The sequence below is a fragment of the Terrapene carolina genome, unplaced genomic scaffold (genome assembly GCF_002925995.2).
Source record: "Terrapene carolina triunguis isolate 2854851 unplaced genomic scaffold, T_m_triunguis-2.0 Scaffold68, whole genome shotgun sequence".
Classification (NCBI taxonomy): domain Eukaryota; kingdom Metazoa; phylum Chordata; order Testudines; family Emydidae; genus Terrapene; species Terrapene triunguis.
The window spans coordinates 56,029,581-56,042,902 of record NW_020664419.1 but is presented as its reverse complement, the minus strand read 5'-3'; the positions used below and the strand labels follow the sequence as shown (position 1 = coordinate 56,042,902).

Sequence of the window (13,322 nt, the reverse complement as noted above, 5' to 3'; positions counted from 1 at the left end):
TGAGAGGATGGTGATAACCTTAAAGTTAGAGAGAAGACACCTATTTTAGAGTCTAAGTCCTCATTAATATAACAAACAGATCAAGAGGTTTTCTAGAAATCTGAGCCTAAAAGAATCAAGATTATTTTACTGCTGAAGACACAGCAAAATGATATTGACCATTAAATTAAATGTAAAGAATGGTTTACCTGAGAGTTTTGACAAGGCCCGCATGAGAAATTTGTCATCCGTTATTGCATCAAGCAATCTTTCCTGGAAGTGCAATCTTTCTTAAAGCCAACTAGAAGAAATATAACTTACTGCAGTGTAGTGTTAAAAACTCTGCGGACTGAAGCCAATAGTAACTCCGGTGAGACCTGAGCTAATCTGTCCAACAATAGTTTCAGTTGTTTCCTGTATTCCACGAACATTGCTTCATCTTCACCCTGCAACACATAGATTCTTCATGTAATCCACATTTACACATTTAAGACAAACATCTGAAAATTACATCTTTAGAAAACTAAATTGTGATTAGTCATGATACAAAATAGATTATGAAAAGTTAATTGGGTAGACACGTACCAGTCATCTTATTTTCTTGTGTCTTAATGGCATGTGCCCTTTCCTTATTTTCTGTATGACAGGGACACCTAGAGGCCCCAACTGAGAACAGGGCACCACTGTGTTCAGGATACGAGTAAGACAGTCCATGCCCTCAAAATCGTACAGTTTAAATAGCCAACACAAAGTGAAAAAAAGAAAAAGGGCCTCCAGCCCACTCTTGCTTTCTACCCACTTATTCTGTCCAAGAAAAAAGTTCTCCCTCAACTTTAAAATTAAGTCATACATCCCAAATGATTAAGTGTTGCTCATGGCAACTACCGCAAGCAGGCCAAGCCAACTCTTAGGTAGGCTCTTATATCACTCCCACAGTAGCATCTGAGAAATGGAGGCAAGGGAAGATGGACAATTATAAAGGTAGAACACTTTTTCCATTCTACTCAGCACTGGAGAGGCCTCAGCTAGAGTACTGCATCCAGTTTTGAGTAGTACACTTAGGGTGACCAGATGTCCGGATAAAGTCGGGACTGTCCCTATATTTAACCCTTTGCCTCGCGTCCCGATCAATGTATGATCAGGACGCCATTTGTCCCAATATTCAGGTAAGGAGGCGAGCGGGAGGGAGGTGCTGACCCCGTGAGTGCTCCGGGGCTGGAACACCCACGGGGAAAAATTGCAACCAAGCTCCCTCCTCCTCACCTCCTTCTCTTCCCCCCCCCCACCCCGCACGCCACGTCCCTGCTCCTCCCCCGCTCCAGCGCTTCCCACTCCCTAACAGGTGTTTGGTGGCGCTTAGCACTTTCTAGGAGGGTGGGGGAGGAGTGGGTACACGGCACGCTCAGGGGAAGAGGTGGAAAAGAGGTAGGGCAGGGGCGGGGACTTGGGGGAAGGGGGTGGAATGGGGGCGGGGCAAGGGTGGTGCAGAGGCAGGAGGTAGGCGAGCACCCACCTACCTGGCAGAGGGGAAGTCGGCGCTGTAGGGGTGAGTGGCGGGCGGGGGGAGGGGTGAAGAGGCAAGCAGCAGGCGAGCAAGTGGGCGGGGAGGCGAGTGTGGGTTGGGGGCTGAGGAGGGACACAGCAAGCCAGTGGCAGGCCGGGGGATGAGGAAGGGCACAGTGGTGGGGCCAAGCAGGGAGGGGGCAGGACCTGGTGCAGAGTGGGGGCAGAGCAGGGGTGGACTGTGGGCGGGGCTGATGGCACCCCAATGTGTCCCGATATTTTAGTGTGGTGATCTGGTCACCCTAACTACACTTTAAGAGATGGACAAGTTGCAAAGAGCAACAACAACAACAAAAAGAGTCCTGTGGCACCTTATAGACTAACAGACGTATTGGAGCATAAGCTTTCGTGGGTGAATACCCACTTCGTCAGACACCGGACGAGTCCAGAGGAGAGCAACAAAAATGATAAGTTTAAAAAGTCTGACCTTTGAGGAAAGGTTAAAAAACTGGGCACATTTAGCCCAGAGAAAAGAAAATGGGGGGGGGGGGGAACATACTTCAACTACATTAAGAGTTTATATAAAGAGGACAATGACCAATAGTTCTCCACATGCACTGAAGATGGACAAATAGTAACAGGCTTAATGTCCAGAAAAGGCGATTTAGGTTTGATATTAGGAAAGACTTTCTAACATTAAAGATAGTTAGGTATTGGAACAGGTTGCCAAGTGAGGTTGTGGAATCCCCAGACTTGGCAGTTTTTAAGAACAGGTTAGATAAACACCTGTCAGGATGGTCTAGGTATACTTGGTCCTGCCTCAGCACACAGGGAATGGACTCTCAAGGTCTCTTCCAGCCCTGTGATTCTTCCCTCTCATCAGCTTCCCAGTCCCTCTCCAATAACAAAATGCGAACCTGTCAAAACCACCTTCCTTCTTTAGCCAGCCTACTTAATCACACAGAAATTGGACCTCGTATTTCCCACCTTCCAGATGAAGCCAAGAGGAACCTCCACATAATTTCATTGCAAGAATCGCTCCTTAGGCTACAAAAAACGTTTTCCCCCGTCAGCACAGGATCTTAAACTGCTATCTTTGACTTCTAGCCATAGATTAAACCAAGTGTTCTCAAACTGAGGGTTGGGGCCCCTCAAGGGGTCACGAGCTGTCAGCCTCCACCCCAAACCCTACTTTGCCTCGAGCATTTATAATGGTGTTAAATATTGTGACGGGTCAAGCCAGACAGCTACAGGAGGATGCTGCTATTATTTTTACACAACTGTACCCCGATTACACTCCCATATTGTACAATCAGAGACGGTCAAGTTAAGTTCCAAAAGAAACTCTCTATGTTCCTTTAGTGATTTTGATTAACTTGTCCAATAGTCAAATAATATAGATCAGAGTATCTGGCTGCCTGCTACCTGCAGCAGTCCTTTACAGACCATTTCTTTTGGGAAAGGGCCCATTTTCCTTCAGAATAGCTGTAAAGGCTTCTGGGGACAAAAACATAGTGGTGGTAGTAGCCACTTTAGTTGACCCCCTTGTATAATTTAACTACCAAGCTTTCACCCAATGTGACTGCAAAGAGTGGCACATATAGTTAGTTACATTTATATATCTGGGTTTTATTATTAAACCAAGAATTCCCTTTTTATAAACACCACAACTGTTATTCTAACATTTTCACAACCGTTACTTTTAACATTTTTGTCCAAACAAACATTTCACATGAGTATCCAAAGTACCCTCCATAAAAACTTCAGAAAACAAAAAGCACAGAAAGGAGGGGGGATAGAAAGCAACCAATTAACCCAGGAGAGTGTTTTTTTAAATTCCTGCCTGATCTTAGAGGTACAAGTCTGCATTTCTGTACAACACCCTAGGCTTAACAAGGGTGGAGCCAGGGCTATGGTTAAACCCAATTAATGCATGGAAGGCAGATATATTAGCCCCAGGATAAGCAGGTCCTTTTTCCCTTGGTAGCTGACCAGGGGTTAATTAGGACACCTGGGGCCAATCAAGAGCCTGCCAGAACCTGTTAAGGGCCTGCCAGAACCTGTTAAGGGCCTGCCAGAACCTGTTAAGGGCCTGCCTTCCAGCCAGATAGGGGCAGAAGATAGGAGATGAGGGAGGAAGGCCAGCTACTGGAGAGCTGGGCAGTGCAGACGCTGACAAGCATTAGGAGAGAAGCCACGCAGGTACAGAGGCGAAGGGGGGGGGAGAATCCCTGCCCAACAGGGCGGACGGCCCTTCCAGACCCCGGAGGTCTGAGGGATGAGACCCTGCCAGAGAGGAGAGACTGAACTGGGTGTCTGGTCCATTGCCACTATGCCCAGAGGGGCTACCAGAGACTGAGAGGCTTACCTTCCCCCTTCCTCCTCCCTCCATCAGGGAGGCTGGGAGGGACCCTGCTCCGACAGGGTGTGGACAGTAAACCCAGGGGCGTGGGGAAAACTCTGAGGAAAAAGAGGAATATCCAGCCCGCCGCTAAATGGAAGTGCGGGACCAACCGAGGTGGAGAAGAAGCTTTGTCACAATATATAAAAAAAATTCTAATTTCTAAGGTGGGGTCGCATTCAGAGGCTTGCTATGTGAAACGGGGCACCAGCACAAAAGTTTGAGAACCACTGGATTAAATTTATTGTCTAATTCTGCAAGTTAGCTAGTTGGTCAAGAAACTAGTAACGTAATGAGATGCATTGAAAGAGGAGCTGCTAGTTAGGAAGTATTTAAGTATCTGAAAAAAATCCTTGTGTGGGTTTGAGATCCTCTCACACTATCATTTGGTTTCTTGCTACAAGTCTGAGTCTGACCCAAATGCAGTTCACTTACAGCTATTCAAGTTAATACCAAACAATTTGAGAGATCTTTGACTTGTACCAAAACCAGTATGCCTGTCTAAAAATTAGACACTTTTGTTTTCTTTGTTCTGCACTTGGAAATTCTGGGTTAATTTGAACCACTGATCTGGATACCCCAGTCATCTAATGTATGGTGTCACAAGGAACAATGTGCATGAGAATGTCAGTTTATGAGCTCAGTTCAATGCACTAATTTAAAATCATACTTCAGTTCAGACGGATTATTCCAAAAATTCCTGTAAGTAGTTGTGACCCAAACACTAATTTTTTAAGAGTATTCCCCCCCTTTTGATACAAACAGCTCTGATGGATGTTAACAGAAGATATGCTTGCATTGAGAGAATAGGTTTCAAATCTTATCCTAAATTTAAAAAACTAAATACACTGATTGGTATTCACAAATTTTAAACAAAGTTATCTACATGAATCTTAGGATTCCTCACTTAAACCAAACAGCCTGTAATTTAAATTGAGATTCTATATTTACAAAAATCAAGTTTACCTAAATAGGACATCTTACCTCATGTTCAAAATTATATTCTTCATCATAGGTCAACTTCTTCATAACAGCCAACATAATTGCCTATAGTGAAGAAAAGTTGATAAAAATTGGTCTACTCCAGTACTCCAACAAGTGATACAAAGCAATTGATAATTACATAAAATCCTAGCACTATACTTTGCAGTAAAGCAATCTGGGAAATATTTTAAAATGTAGTAGCTGAAGTTTAATTAAAATTAATCCACCCTTGAGGTAGACTGTTCAAAGAGACTTAATGGAAGTGATGTTCCACAGGGTTTTTGTGAATCAGATAAATAACCAAATCTTCAGGCTTTTAAAAACTGGATTATAGCTGATTTAATATAATGGACAGTGCTCAATTTCTAGCAATATTATCCAACTCACTAGTTCCCACATATAACCCATATGGTTCAACCCCAAAGTTTAAATTCCCACCACATATAGCTCCATCATATCTTCCATGGTGAACAATATAAATGTTGACGGGGGTGGGGGGGGGGGGGGGGGGGGGGGGGGAGGGAGAGAGAGAGAGGGGAAAAAAAAAGTATTTTTAAACAAGACCCTCCTCTAGGTTTTTCAGGGTTTTTTTTTGTTTGTTTGTTTTTTTCCCCCTCCTTTTCCATTTCCATTTTTAGAACTTGTTATTCTGAGGTATTCAAAAAGTTTGTTTGTTTTTTTAAATTAGAAGTACTGTGCTCTAATTTCTTTCTGTGAATGAAACGCTATTCTAAACGATTACAAGGGAAATGACATGAACATCAAGGTTCTTGTTATGCCTATTAGAAAACAATCAAAACTGCCCAGAAGCCTATAGGGGAATGAGTAAAATAAACTATCACTGGATATCCAAGAGGGGAAGGGTAAAGTTGTGCATTATTTTGTGAGACAGAGGAAAAGATTTGATAGAATTAAGCAGCTTCTACAGTCAGATAGGGAATCTGACTAGCTTATCTTGTTCTTCTGTTAGTTTCAGTGGTAACCTGCCTTGAGCTAATGCAACAGAACTGGAACGACACAAGGACAAAACTGATAGGCTTGTTAGCTTTTCACTTTGGACACAGTGTGCTAACACTTGAGGAATACAGGTCGGTCTCATCTTACGCGGGGGTTCCGTTCCGCGGGGGTTCCGTTCCGCGGTTAGCGCGTAAAAGTGAAAACCGCAAACCGCGTATAGCCAAAATCCCATTGACTTCAATGGCAGGCGAAATCGCCAGCACAACAAGTATAGTATTAAAATTGGTTTTTCTTTTTGTTTTTGCCGACCGCGTAAAGTTGAAATCGCGCATGTTAAATGCACGTAAGATGCGACAGACCTGTATATTTATTTCTAAAGTGAACATACTATGTGTTGTGTTTTATTTCATCAGACCCTCCTTCCAAACTCTGAACTCCAAACCTCCCCACCCCCACTTTTCCCTGAGCTGGGATAATTAAAATAATGTAAAGAGAATAATCTAAAGTTCAGTTTGGAAAACTTCTCAGCTTACCTATAGATACAAAAATGATGACATCACTATATTATAGAGCGGGGTTCTCAAACTGGGGGTCGGGACCCCTCAGGAGGTCCCAAGGTTATTACATGGGGGGTCATGAGCTGTCAACCTCCACCTCACCCCAAACTCCGCTTGCGTCCAGCATTTATAATGGTGTTAAATATACTAAAAAGTCTGTTTAATTTATTAGGTCGCACTCAGATGGTTGCTGTGTGAAAGGGGTTGTCAGTAAAAAAGTTTGAAACCCACTATTATAGAGCACACTTACTCCGGATACAAAAATTCCCAGAATTATGAAAAAATGGGTTCAAGTTACTAGAGCTGATTGAGAAGAAGAGAGCTGGAAAATCTGGGCTAAAACAATGTCCATCTTTATATGCACAATTCGAAATAGATTGTAAATTTAACAAATTTTTTATTTGTAATAGGTTTGGTTAAATGAGGGCAACTCACACTGTCCCTAATGATAAGTCACGACAACTTTACTGATGCATGTTTTGAGACTAACATATGAAATAGGTAGTCTTATTAAAAAGGGAAATGTTCATATTTCTGAAGAGTTTTAGGGATCACATTTGCCAAAAATAATGACACTTATCAAATTAGAGCTCTACTAAGAAGGAACTTCAATTAGTCTTACCTCTACATTAGCTTTTTGCTGGTCCGAAAGCACAGAGAGCTGTAATGAGACATTTCAAATGTTACTTCTCATCAAAAGTGACTTTGCACTTTATAATGGTTATAGCAATAACTATGTGCTTTTCTTTACAATACCAATACTGCTTGCAAGCATATTTTTAGGAGAACACAAAACTTCATCCAATCTCATATCTCCAAAATTCTACAAACAACTGTACATAAGCAGTATGTCCACAAACCAATAAACCAGAGCTACTATGTGTTAAACACCAAGCTACCAAGTATTTTTATAACAAGTAAACTCCTTAAGAAACCTAACATGTAAAGTAAATGTTCTTAAGAAGTTAGGGAGAAAATAAGTTGCCCTATATATTTTTTTTAATTACCTGTTTCAAGATGTGAAGGTAATCATAACAAAACCCAATAATATTAGATGAGATATCATCATCTTCATGAATTAGTAGCTGCAACATTAGGGCCATTTTCGCTTCAATAGCTTGCAGGGTGTCTTGAGCACTCTTCATATCTCCACTCTTTACCAGCTTAGTCCAGCTAGTTATCAACGCTTGCCCCATTCCATTGACCAGCTTAGAAAATCTGGCTAGAAAATCCACATCATCTTCCTGTAGGAAGAATAGGGATCTGATTAGAAATAGTAGCAAAGACTCAATGCTCCAACTCCCCAAAGCGGTAGAGATTCATGGGCAGTGCTATGCATTGTCTCCTATAGGTACACAGTGCCACGTAAGGAAGTAGCATATATGTTTCCTAAATTGACACAGTGGTTGCCTGGTTTGTTCTTTCCCTGATGGAATGGGGAGACAAAGATTAAAGCAATGCAAAAAAATATTCACAACTGAGCGTCACATTATTATAACAACCAATTCCCTCTCCCGGGTTAGTCTCCCTGTCCCTTCTACTTCAAAATGAAAAGTGATCTTACTTATACATTCACTCCCCTGAAATCTGTATGATTTTAAGTACACAAGCCCAAGTGATTTCTAGGGGAAAAGTTCATACCCAAAAGTAATAAATAGCTGGCAGACAGACATTAAAAACAAACAAACAAACAAACAAACAAACAACACTATGATGAACTCTTCTCTTCTGAAGATAAACATAGCAGACATGTTTCTGTATTTGCAGAATCAACCCACTTCAAGTAAAATTGCTAGAAGACCTCTCAGAAAGGAATGGTGTTTATTGTCACCTTTCATTACAGATATGAAATGTTTTACATATGTATAAAGCCATTCATTCTAAAGCACACTATAAATTACACACTGGATCAGGGTAGAGTAGTAGAGATCCTCTTTAGAGCAACTGAGGGAAGGTTTGCATATTGGAATCTCCCCATTCATCCTTGCAACAGCCTAGAGGCTCTTGCAGCAGTTCCCAAACTGTGGGTTGTGACCCCAAATGGGGTTGCAGGTCCAACGAGCCAGAATCAGCCAGCGATATGCCATCTGCCCCCAAATGTGTCCAGACGTGCTCCACTAACGTTGTACCAGAAGGCCACCATTTGACCTCACACATACAGTGCATGTAAGGCCATGTTTTGCAGAGGCCACCATTTTGTAAAATCACAGCCTCCTGACGCAGTGTTTGTGGAATAGGTCTGGACATGCTGGATTTGCAGATACTATTTTGCCATTTGCATCAGCTGGCTGTGCAAGCATCCAGCTGAAAGACTTTAATCCAGAAGATCCTTATCTCATTAACAGAGTATCCTCTGTGCTTGAGTTGGTCAGTATCTGGGCTAGCCTTTTCTGAGATGGGAATCTGCAGCGGCTTGCAAACTCCTTAATGCAGGGCCCATATCTTCTTTTATGCCACTTTGAGTATCCTGCTGGTACTCAATAAAGAATCATTGTAAGTGACTGTGCTGCCCTACTATCACCACACAGGGCCTTACTAAATCCTGACCTCATTTGCTTAACAGTGAATTCCTCTGATTTGTGATAAGAGGCACAATGGACTCATTTTTACACAGAGTATCTGCTTCAACCTCCAGCAATAAGTCTAGTGATGCAATTATGAACAAAAAAAACCAAGCGTGCAAGACACATGCTTGCAAATATGACAGCTTTCTTTGAGTAAGGCTTCACCAGTGTTTGTCAAGAATGAAGAAAGGCCAAAATGGCTGTTATGTCACACAGTGTTAACTAGTGAAAGCTAGAAGCCTAATAAACTTAAATGACACTTGGAAATCCTTCACAAGGAACACACAGGAAAATCAAGGTCATTTTCCAGCACTGAAAAGAAGAACTTTTGCATCAACAAGTGGAATTCAAGAAAGCCATATTAGTCTCTGACCATGCTCAAAAAAGCATCATTTGAGGTGAGTTACCACATTGCATAGGCCAAGAAGCCTCTCACAATCGGAGAGACTTGGATTTGACAGCTGCAATCGATATGGTGAAAAATGTGTGGAGAAAGCGAGGCAAACAAGCAAAGCCAGATGACTCTCCAACATCTCAGTGAAGCGAAGGATTGAAATGATAGCAGCAGATCAGGGAAAACATCTGAAAAAAAACACGTTTTTGCTCTTCAGGTTGATGTGAGCACAGAGGGTCATGATGCACATTTCTTGGCTTTTCTGAAATGCACATGGAAGGGTGCAATTCTCTAAGACTTTCTGTTCTGGGCCTCCATCTTTCCAGACACGAGATGGCATACTGAATGCTTGATGTGTTACATGCAAGACAAAAATATCCCATGTGATCATCTGTGCAAAATCTCATCATGCAGAGCTCCATTTATGGCAGGCCACAAAGCAGGTCTGAGTGCACAGGTAAAGAAAGTTGCTCTGTCTACTGTGTGGACTCACTGCATGATTCACAGAGAACAAAAGGCATCTAAACCTTTGAGTCCAGAGCGAAGTGAAATTTTGCAGCAGGTCTTGTCTATTGTAAACTACATCAAGTGTTTGCTTCTTCACACGTGCCTTTTTGGAAAACTATGTGAAGACATGGGGTCTGATCATGATGTGACGTTCCACACTGAAGCTCATTGGCTCTTGAGAGGAAAAGTACTGGGACGATTTTTTCAACTGAGACAAGCTGCATGCCTATGCAATGGACAAAGAATGAATTCACTGAATTTTCTATGTGACCAAAGCAAGATGTGCCTTCTTGCCTATTTCAGACACATTTGAGAAACTGAACGAATTGAATACAGGTCTGCAAGGAAAGCTCACATCCTTTACCTTAGTGATCAAAGCAAAGTATTCATGAAAACAATTGTTTTTTGGAAGAATAATCTTTTGAAGACAAACAATGAATTCTTTCCACAGCTTTGCAAGTTCTTGGCTGACAACAAAATTATTCAGCCTCCCACACTGGTGATGGTTGAGCTGAGCATCTCATCAGATGGAGGAACATCTTGCATCCAAATTACTTGGATTCCTTGGTCACTAGGTTACTGTCTGGGGTCACAGAAAACAGTAAGTCTCAAAATGGGGTTATGGAGATACAAAGTTTGAGAAACTCTGTTCTAGAGTCTAGGGTCTGAGGAACAGAAAGCGGCAATGCTCCTTCCGCCTTCAAGCAGCCAAGGAGGAATAGGGGGGAGGCGTCCAGTTTTTCAGACACTTACAATCTGGAGACTCAATGACAGAAACCTGAGCAGGAATTGCAGCATCTTCTCCTTTCTCTATAGTTGGGTATGGGAGGCTAGGTTCTCATTTAAGCATTGCTCTGACAAAAGGGAGTCCATCTTTTGCTAGTAAGTTTATTTCTCTGGCTATTAAGCATCTGGTAACATTTTCAAACCCTATGTGAGAGGAAATAGGCACACGTGACATGATAAATTAGAAGAGTACAGAATGGGGGGGGGGGGGGGAGGAGGAGAAAAAAATAAACAAGGGGAGGCAGGGAGAAGAATGTTAGAGTCAGAGTTCAAAGCCAGAAGGGATCACTATATCATCCAGTCTGACTTCCCTGTACATCACAGGACTGCAACACCACCATGCACCCACACATTAAACCCCGCAAATGAAATGAGACTAAAGTATTACAGCCCACAAGAGACTAGACTCAGGGGCAGTGAGTTGTATGGGCCCATGGTGCCTGGACTCCATCAATATTCAGGGCCCGGCTCCACCAATGTTTGGGGCTGGGTCTCTCCCCCGGCCTCAACTGCCGCCCCCACACGCCTCCCCCGAGTGTCCCCCAGTCCTACTTGCTGCCCTGGCACACCTGCCCCACGCTGACCCTGCTCTGCTGGCTCCCGGCATCAACTGCTGCCGCAGGGTCCTAGTGCCCCCCCCCCCACAATAGTGGCAGGGCAGGCTGCCCTTACCCTGCTCTTCTGCCTCAGACCCTTCCCTTTTCTGGCGGGACCCTCCACCAGCACAGGAGCCCCCGCTGCCCGCGGTCACCGCTCCTGCCCCACACTGGGCAAGGGGCAGTCCCATCCCCCGTGAGGGGCAGCAGCAGGGGAGGAGGCGCATATGTGATGGAAGCCCACCCCCCACCACCACCCCGGCACCCACCACAGGGGAGGCGAGGGAGCTTCCTGGACCTGAGAGGGGCCCTAGGAGCACGAGAAGTGACAGTAGTGCAGGGTGAGTGTGCTGCCGGAAGTGGGATGGGGGGGAAGGGAGATGGGGGCCCCTCCCCCAGAGCTCACTGCTGCCGGCGGGGAGAGGGCTGGGGGGGGGGGGGGAAAGAAGAGTCCTCCTCTCTGGCCCCAGCCCCACGGCAGCCTGCCTGCACCCCAAACTCATTCCCATCCCTGCCCCTCCCCAAAGCCTGCACCCCCAGTCAGAGCCCTCACCTCCCCTGCACCCCAACCCTCTGCCCTAGCCCTGAGCCTCTCCAATGCCCCAAACCCCTCATCCCCCTGCACCCTAACCCTCTGCCCCAGCCCTGAGCCCCCTCCTGCATCATGAACCCCTCATCCCCAGCCCCACCTCACAGCCCTCACACCTGTACCCCATCCCACCCCCACACTCCCTCCCAGAGCCTGCACTCCGTCCCTCTGCACCCCCTCCCACCCCCAAACTCCCTCCTAGAGCCTGTACTCCTCACCCCCACTCCCAGCCCAGAGCCTGCACCCAAACCCCATCCCAGTGCCTGCACCCCTCACTCCCTCCTGCACACCCACCCCCTGCCCCAGCCTGGAGCCTGCACCCAGCACCCAAACTCCATCCCAGAGCCCAACCTCTCACCCCTTCTGCACCCAAACTCCCTCCCAGAGCCTGAACCCCTCCTGCACCCTAATCCCCAGCCCCAGCCCAGGGCCTGCACCCCAGACCACCTCCCCCCACCCAAACTCCCTCCCAGAGCCTTAGGCAGGTGGGGGGCAGAGTTTGCAGGGGCAGGTTCTGGGCACCTCCAAAATTTCTACAAACCTGCCACCCCTGACTAGACTTATGTGCTACAAGTAGAGAATAGGAGGAACCAAGGTGCACCGGTGCTCGAGGCCCCTGTAATGGCAGGGAAGTGATTGAGGTATACTCTCATAATTCCAGCAAGTGACCTATACCCACATGCTGCAGAAAAAGGCAAACACCCCTAATAGTCACTTCCCAATCCCCACATGATCAGTTAAGACCTTGAGCATGTGAGCAAGAACCAGCCAGCTAAACACCTGAGAGAATGCTTGGTGCCTGTAAGCAAGTAGGCAGGTATGGCTCTCCCTCACTGTCAGTCTCTGAAGGAGGCCACGCCCCTTTGCTGACATGCTCCTGAAACAACAATTTAAGTAAAGGGGAAAAGTCAACTATCTCTGGCTCCAACCCTTAGGCAAGATAGAGCCACAAATCGTTCAGAGGCCCAGGCCTTCAGGCAGGGTGGGGCACCAAATAAAGAGCCTAAGGTGCCGGCAAGGGTTGACCGCCAGCAAATAATCTACGGTCCTAGCTTGTTGGACGTAAACTAGGCCAGGTCTCTTGGCCTGAAGTGGGGAAGTTGCCAGCCCAAAAGGTGGGCTGGCAGAGGGTAGGGGGACGCGGGCCTACCTGACTCCGCCACATCCCAGCCCAGGGCTCTAACACTCTGCCACTGGGTCAGCAGGGATCCGCCCACAACATGCTGACCTAGAGTCAGCAACGTAGCCACATAGACGGCTGCCCCTGGACCACTTCCTCCCATCAGGGTGTACCTGAAGCCTGGGTCATCCTCCATCTCTCAAGGGAATACTGCCAGTGGCAATCCAAGCAGCTCTTCAGCGTTGAGCGTGCCTGGCAGTTCGGGTATCTGGGATGTGTCCTCGGGACAGCAGAAGTCTTCCACGGGTTCCAGCTCCAGCTGCGGACTGGAAGCCTCTGTCTCCCTCGGTGGCTCCTGCTTATCTGAGCTGCAGGGCCCACCTCT

The 13,322-nt window shown here is 45.7% G+C and overlaps 1 protein-coding gene across 1 annotated transcript in view; it reads right to left on the bottom strand.

Annotated features, from left to right (window-relative positions):
• Nucleotides 1-13,322, bottom strand: part of XPOT (exportin for tRNA) — a 70,340-nt gene that overhangs the window by 25,595 nt on the left and 31,423 nt on the right. Inside the window, exons 9-12 of the mRNA XM_026648774.2 lie at nucleotides 7,389-7,625; nucleotides 7,004-7,042; nucleotides 4,868-4,930; nucleotides 301-425 (exon numbers count right to left, since the gene is read on the bottom strand). Coding sequence (XP_026504559.1) covers nucleotides 301-425; nucleotides 4,868-4,930; nucleotides 7,004-7,042; nucleotides 7,389-7,625 — 464 coding nt within the window. The remainder of the gene's footprint in view (nucleotides 1-300; nucleotides 426-4,867; nucleotides 4,931-7,003; nucleotides 7,043-7,388; nucleotides 7,626-13,322) is intronic.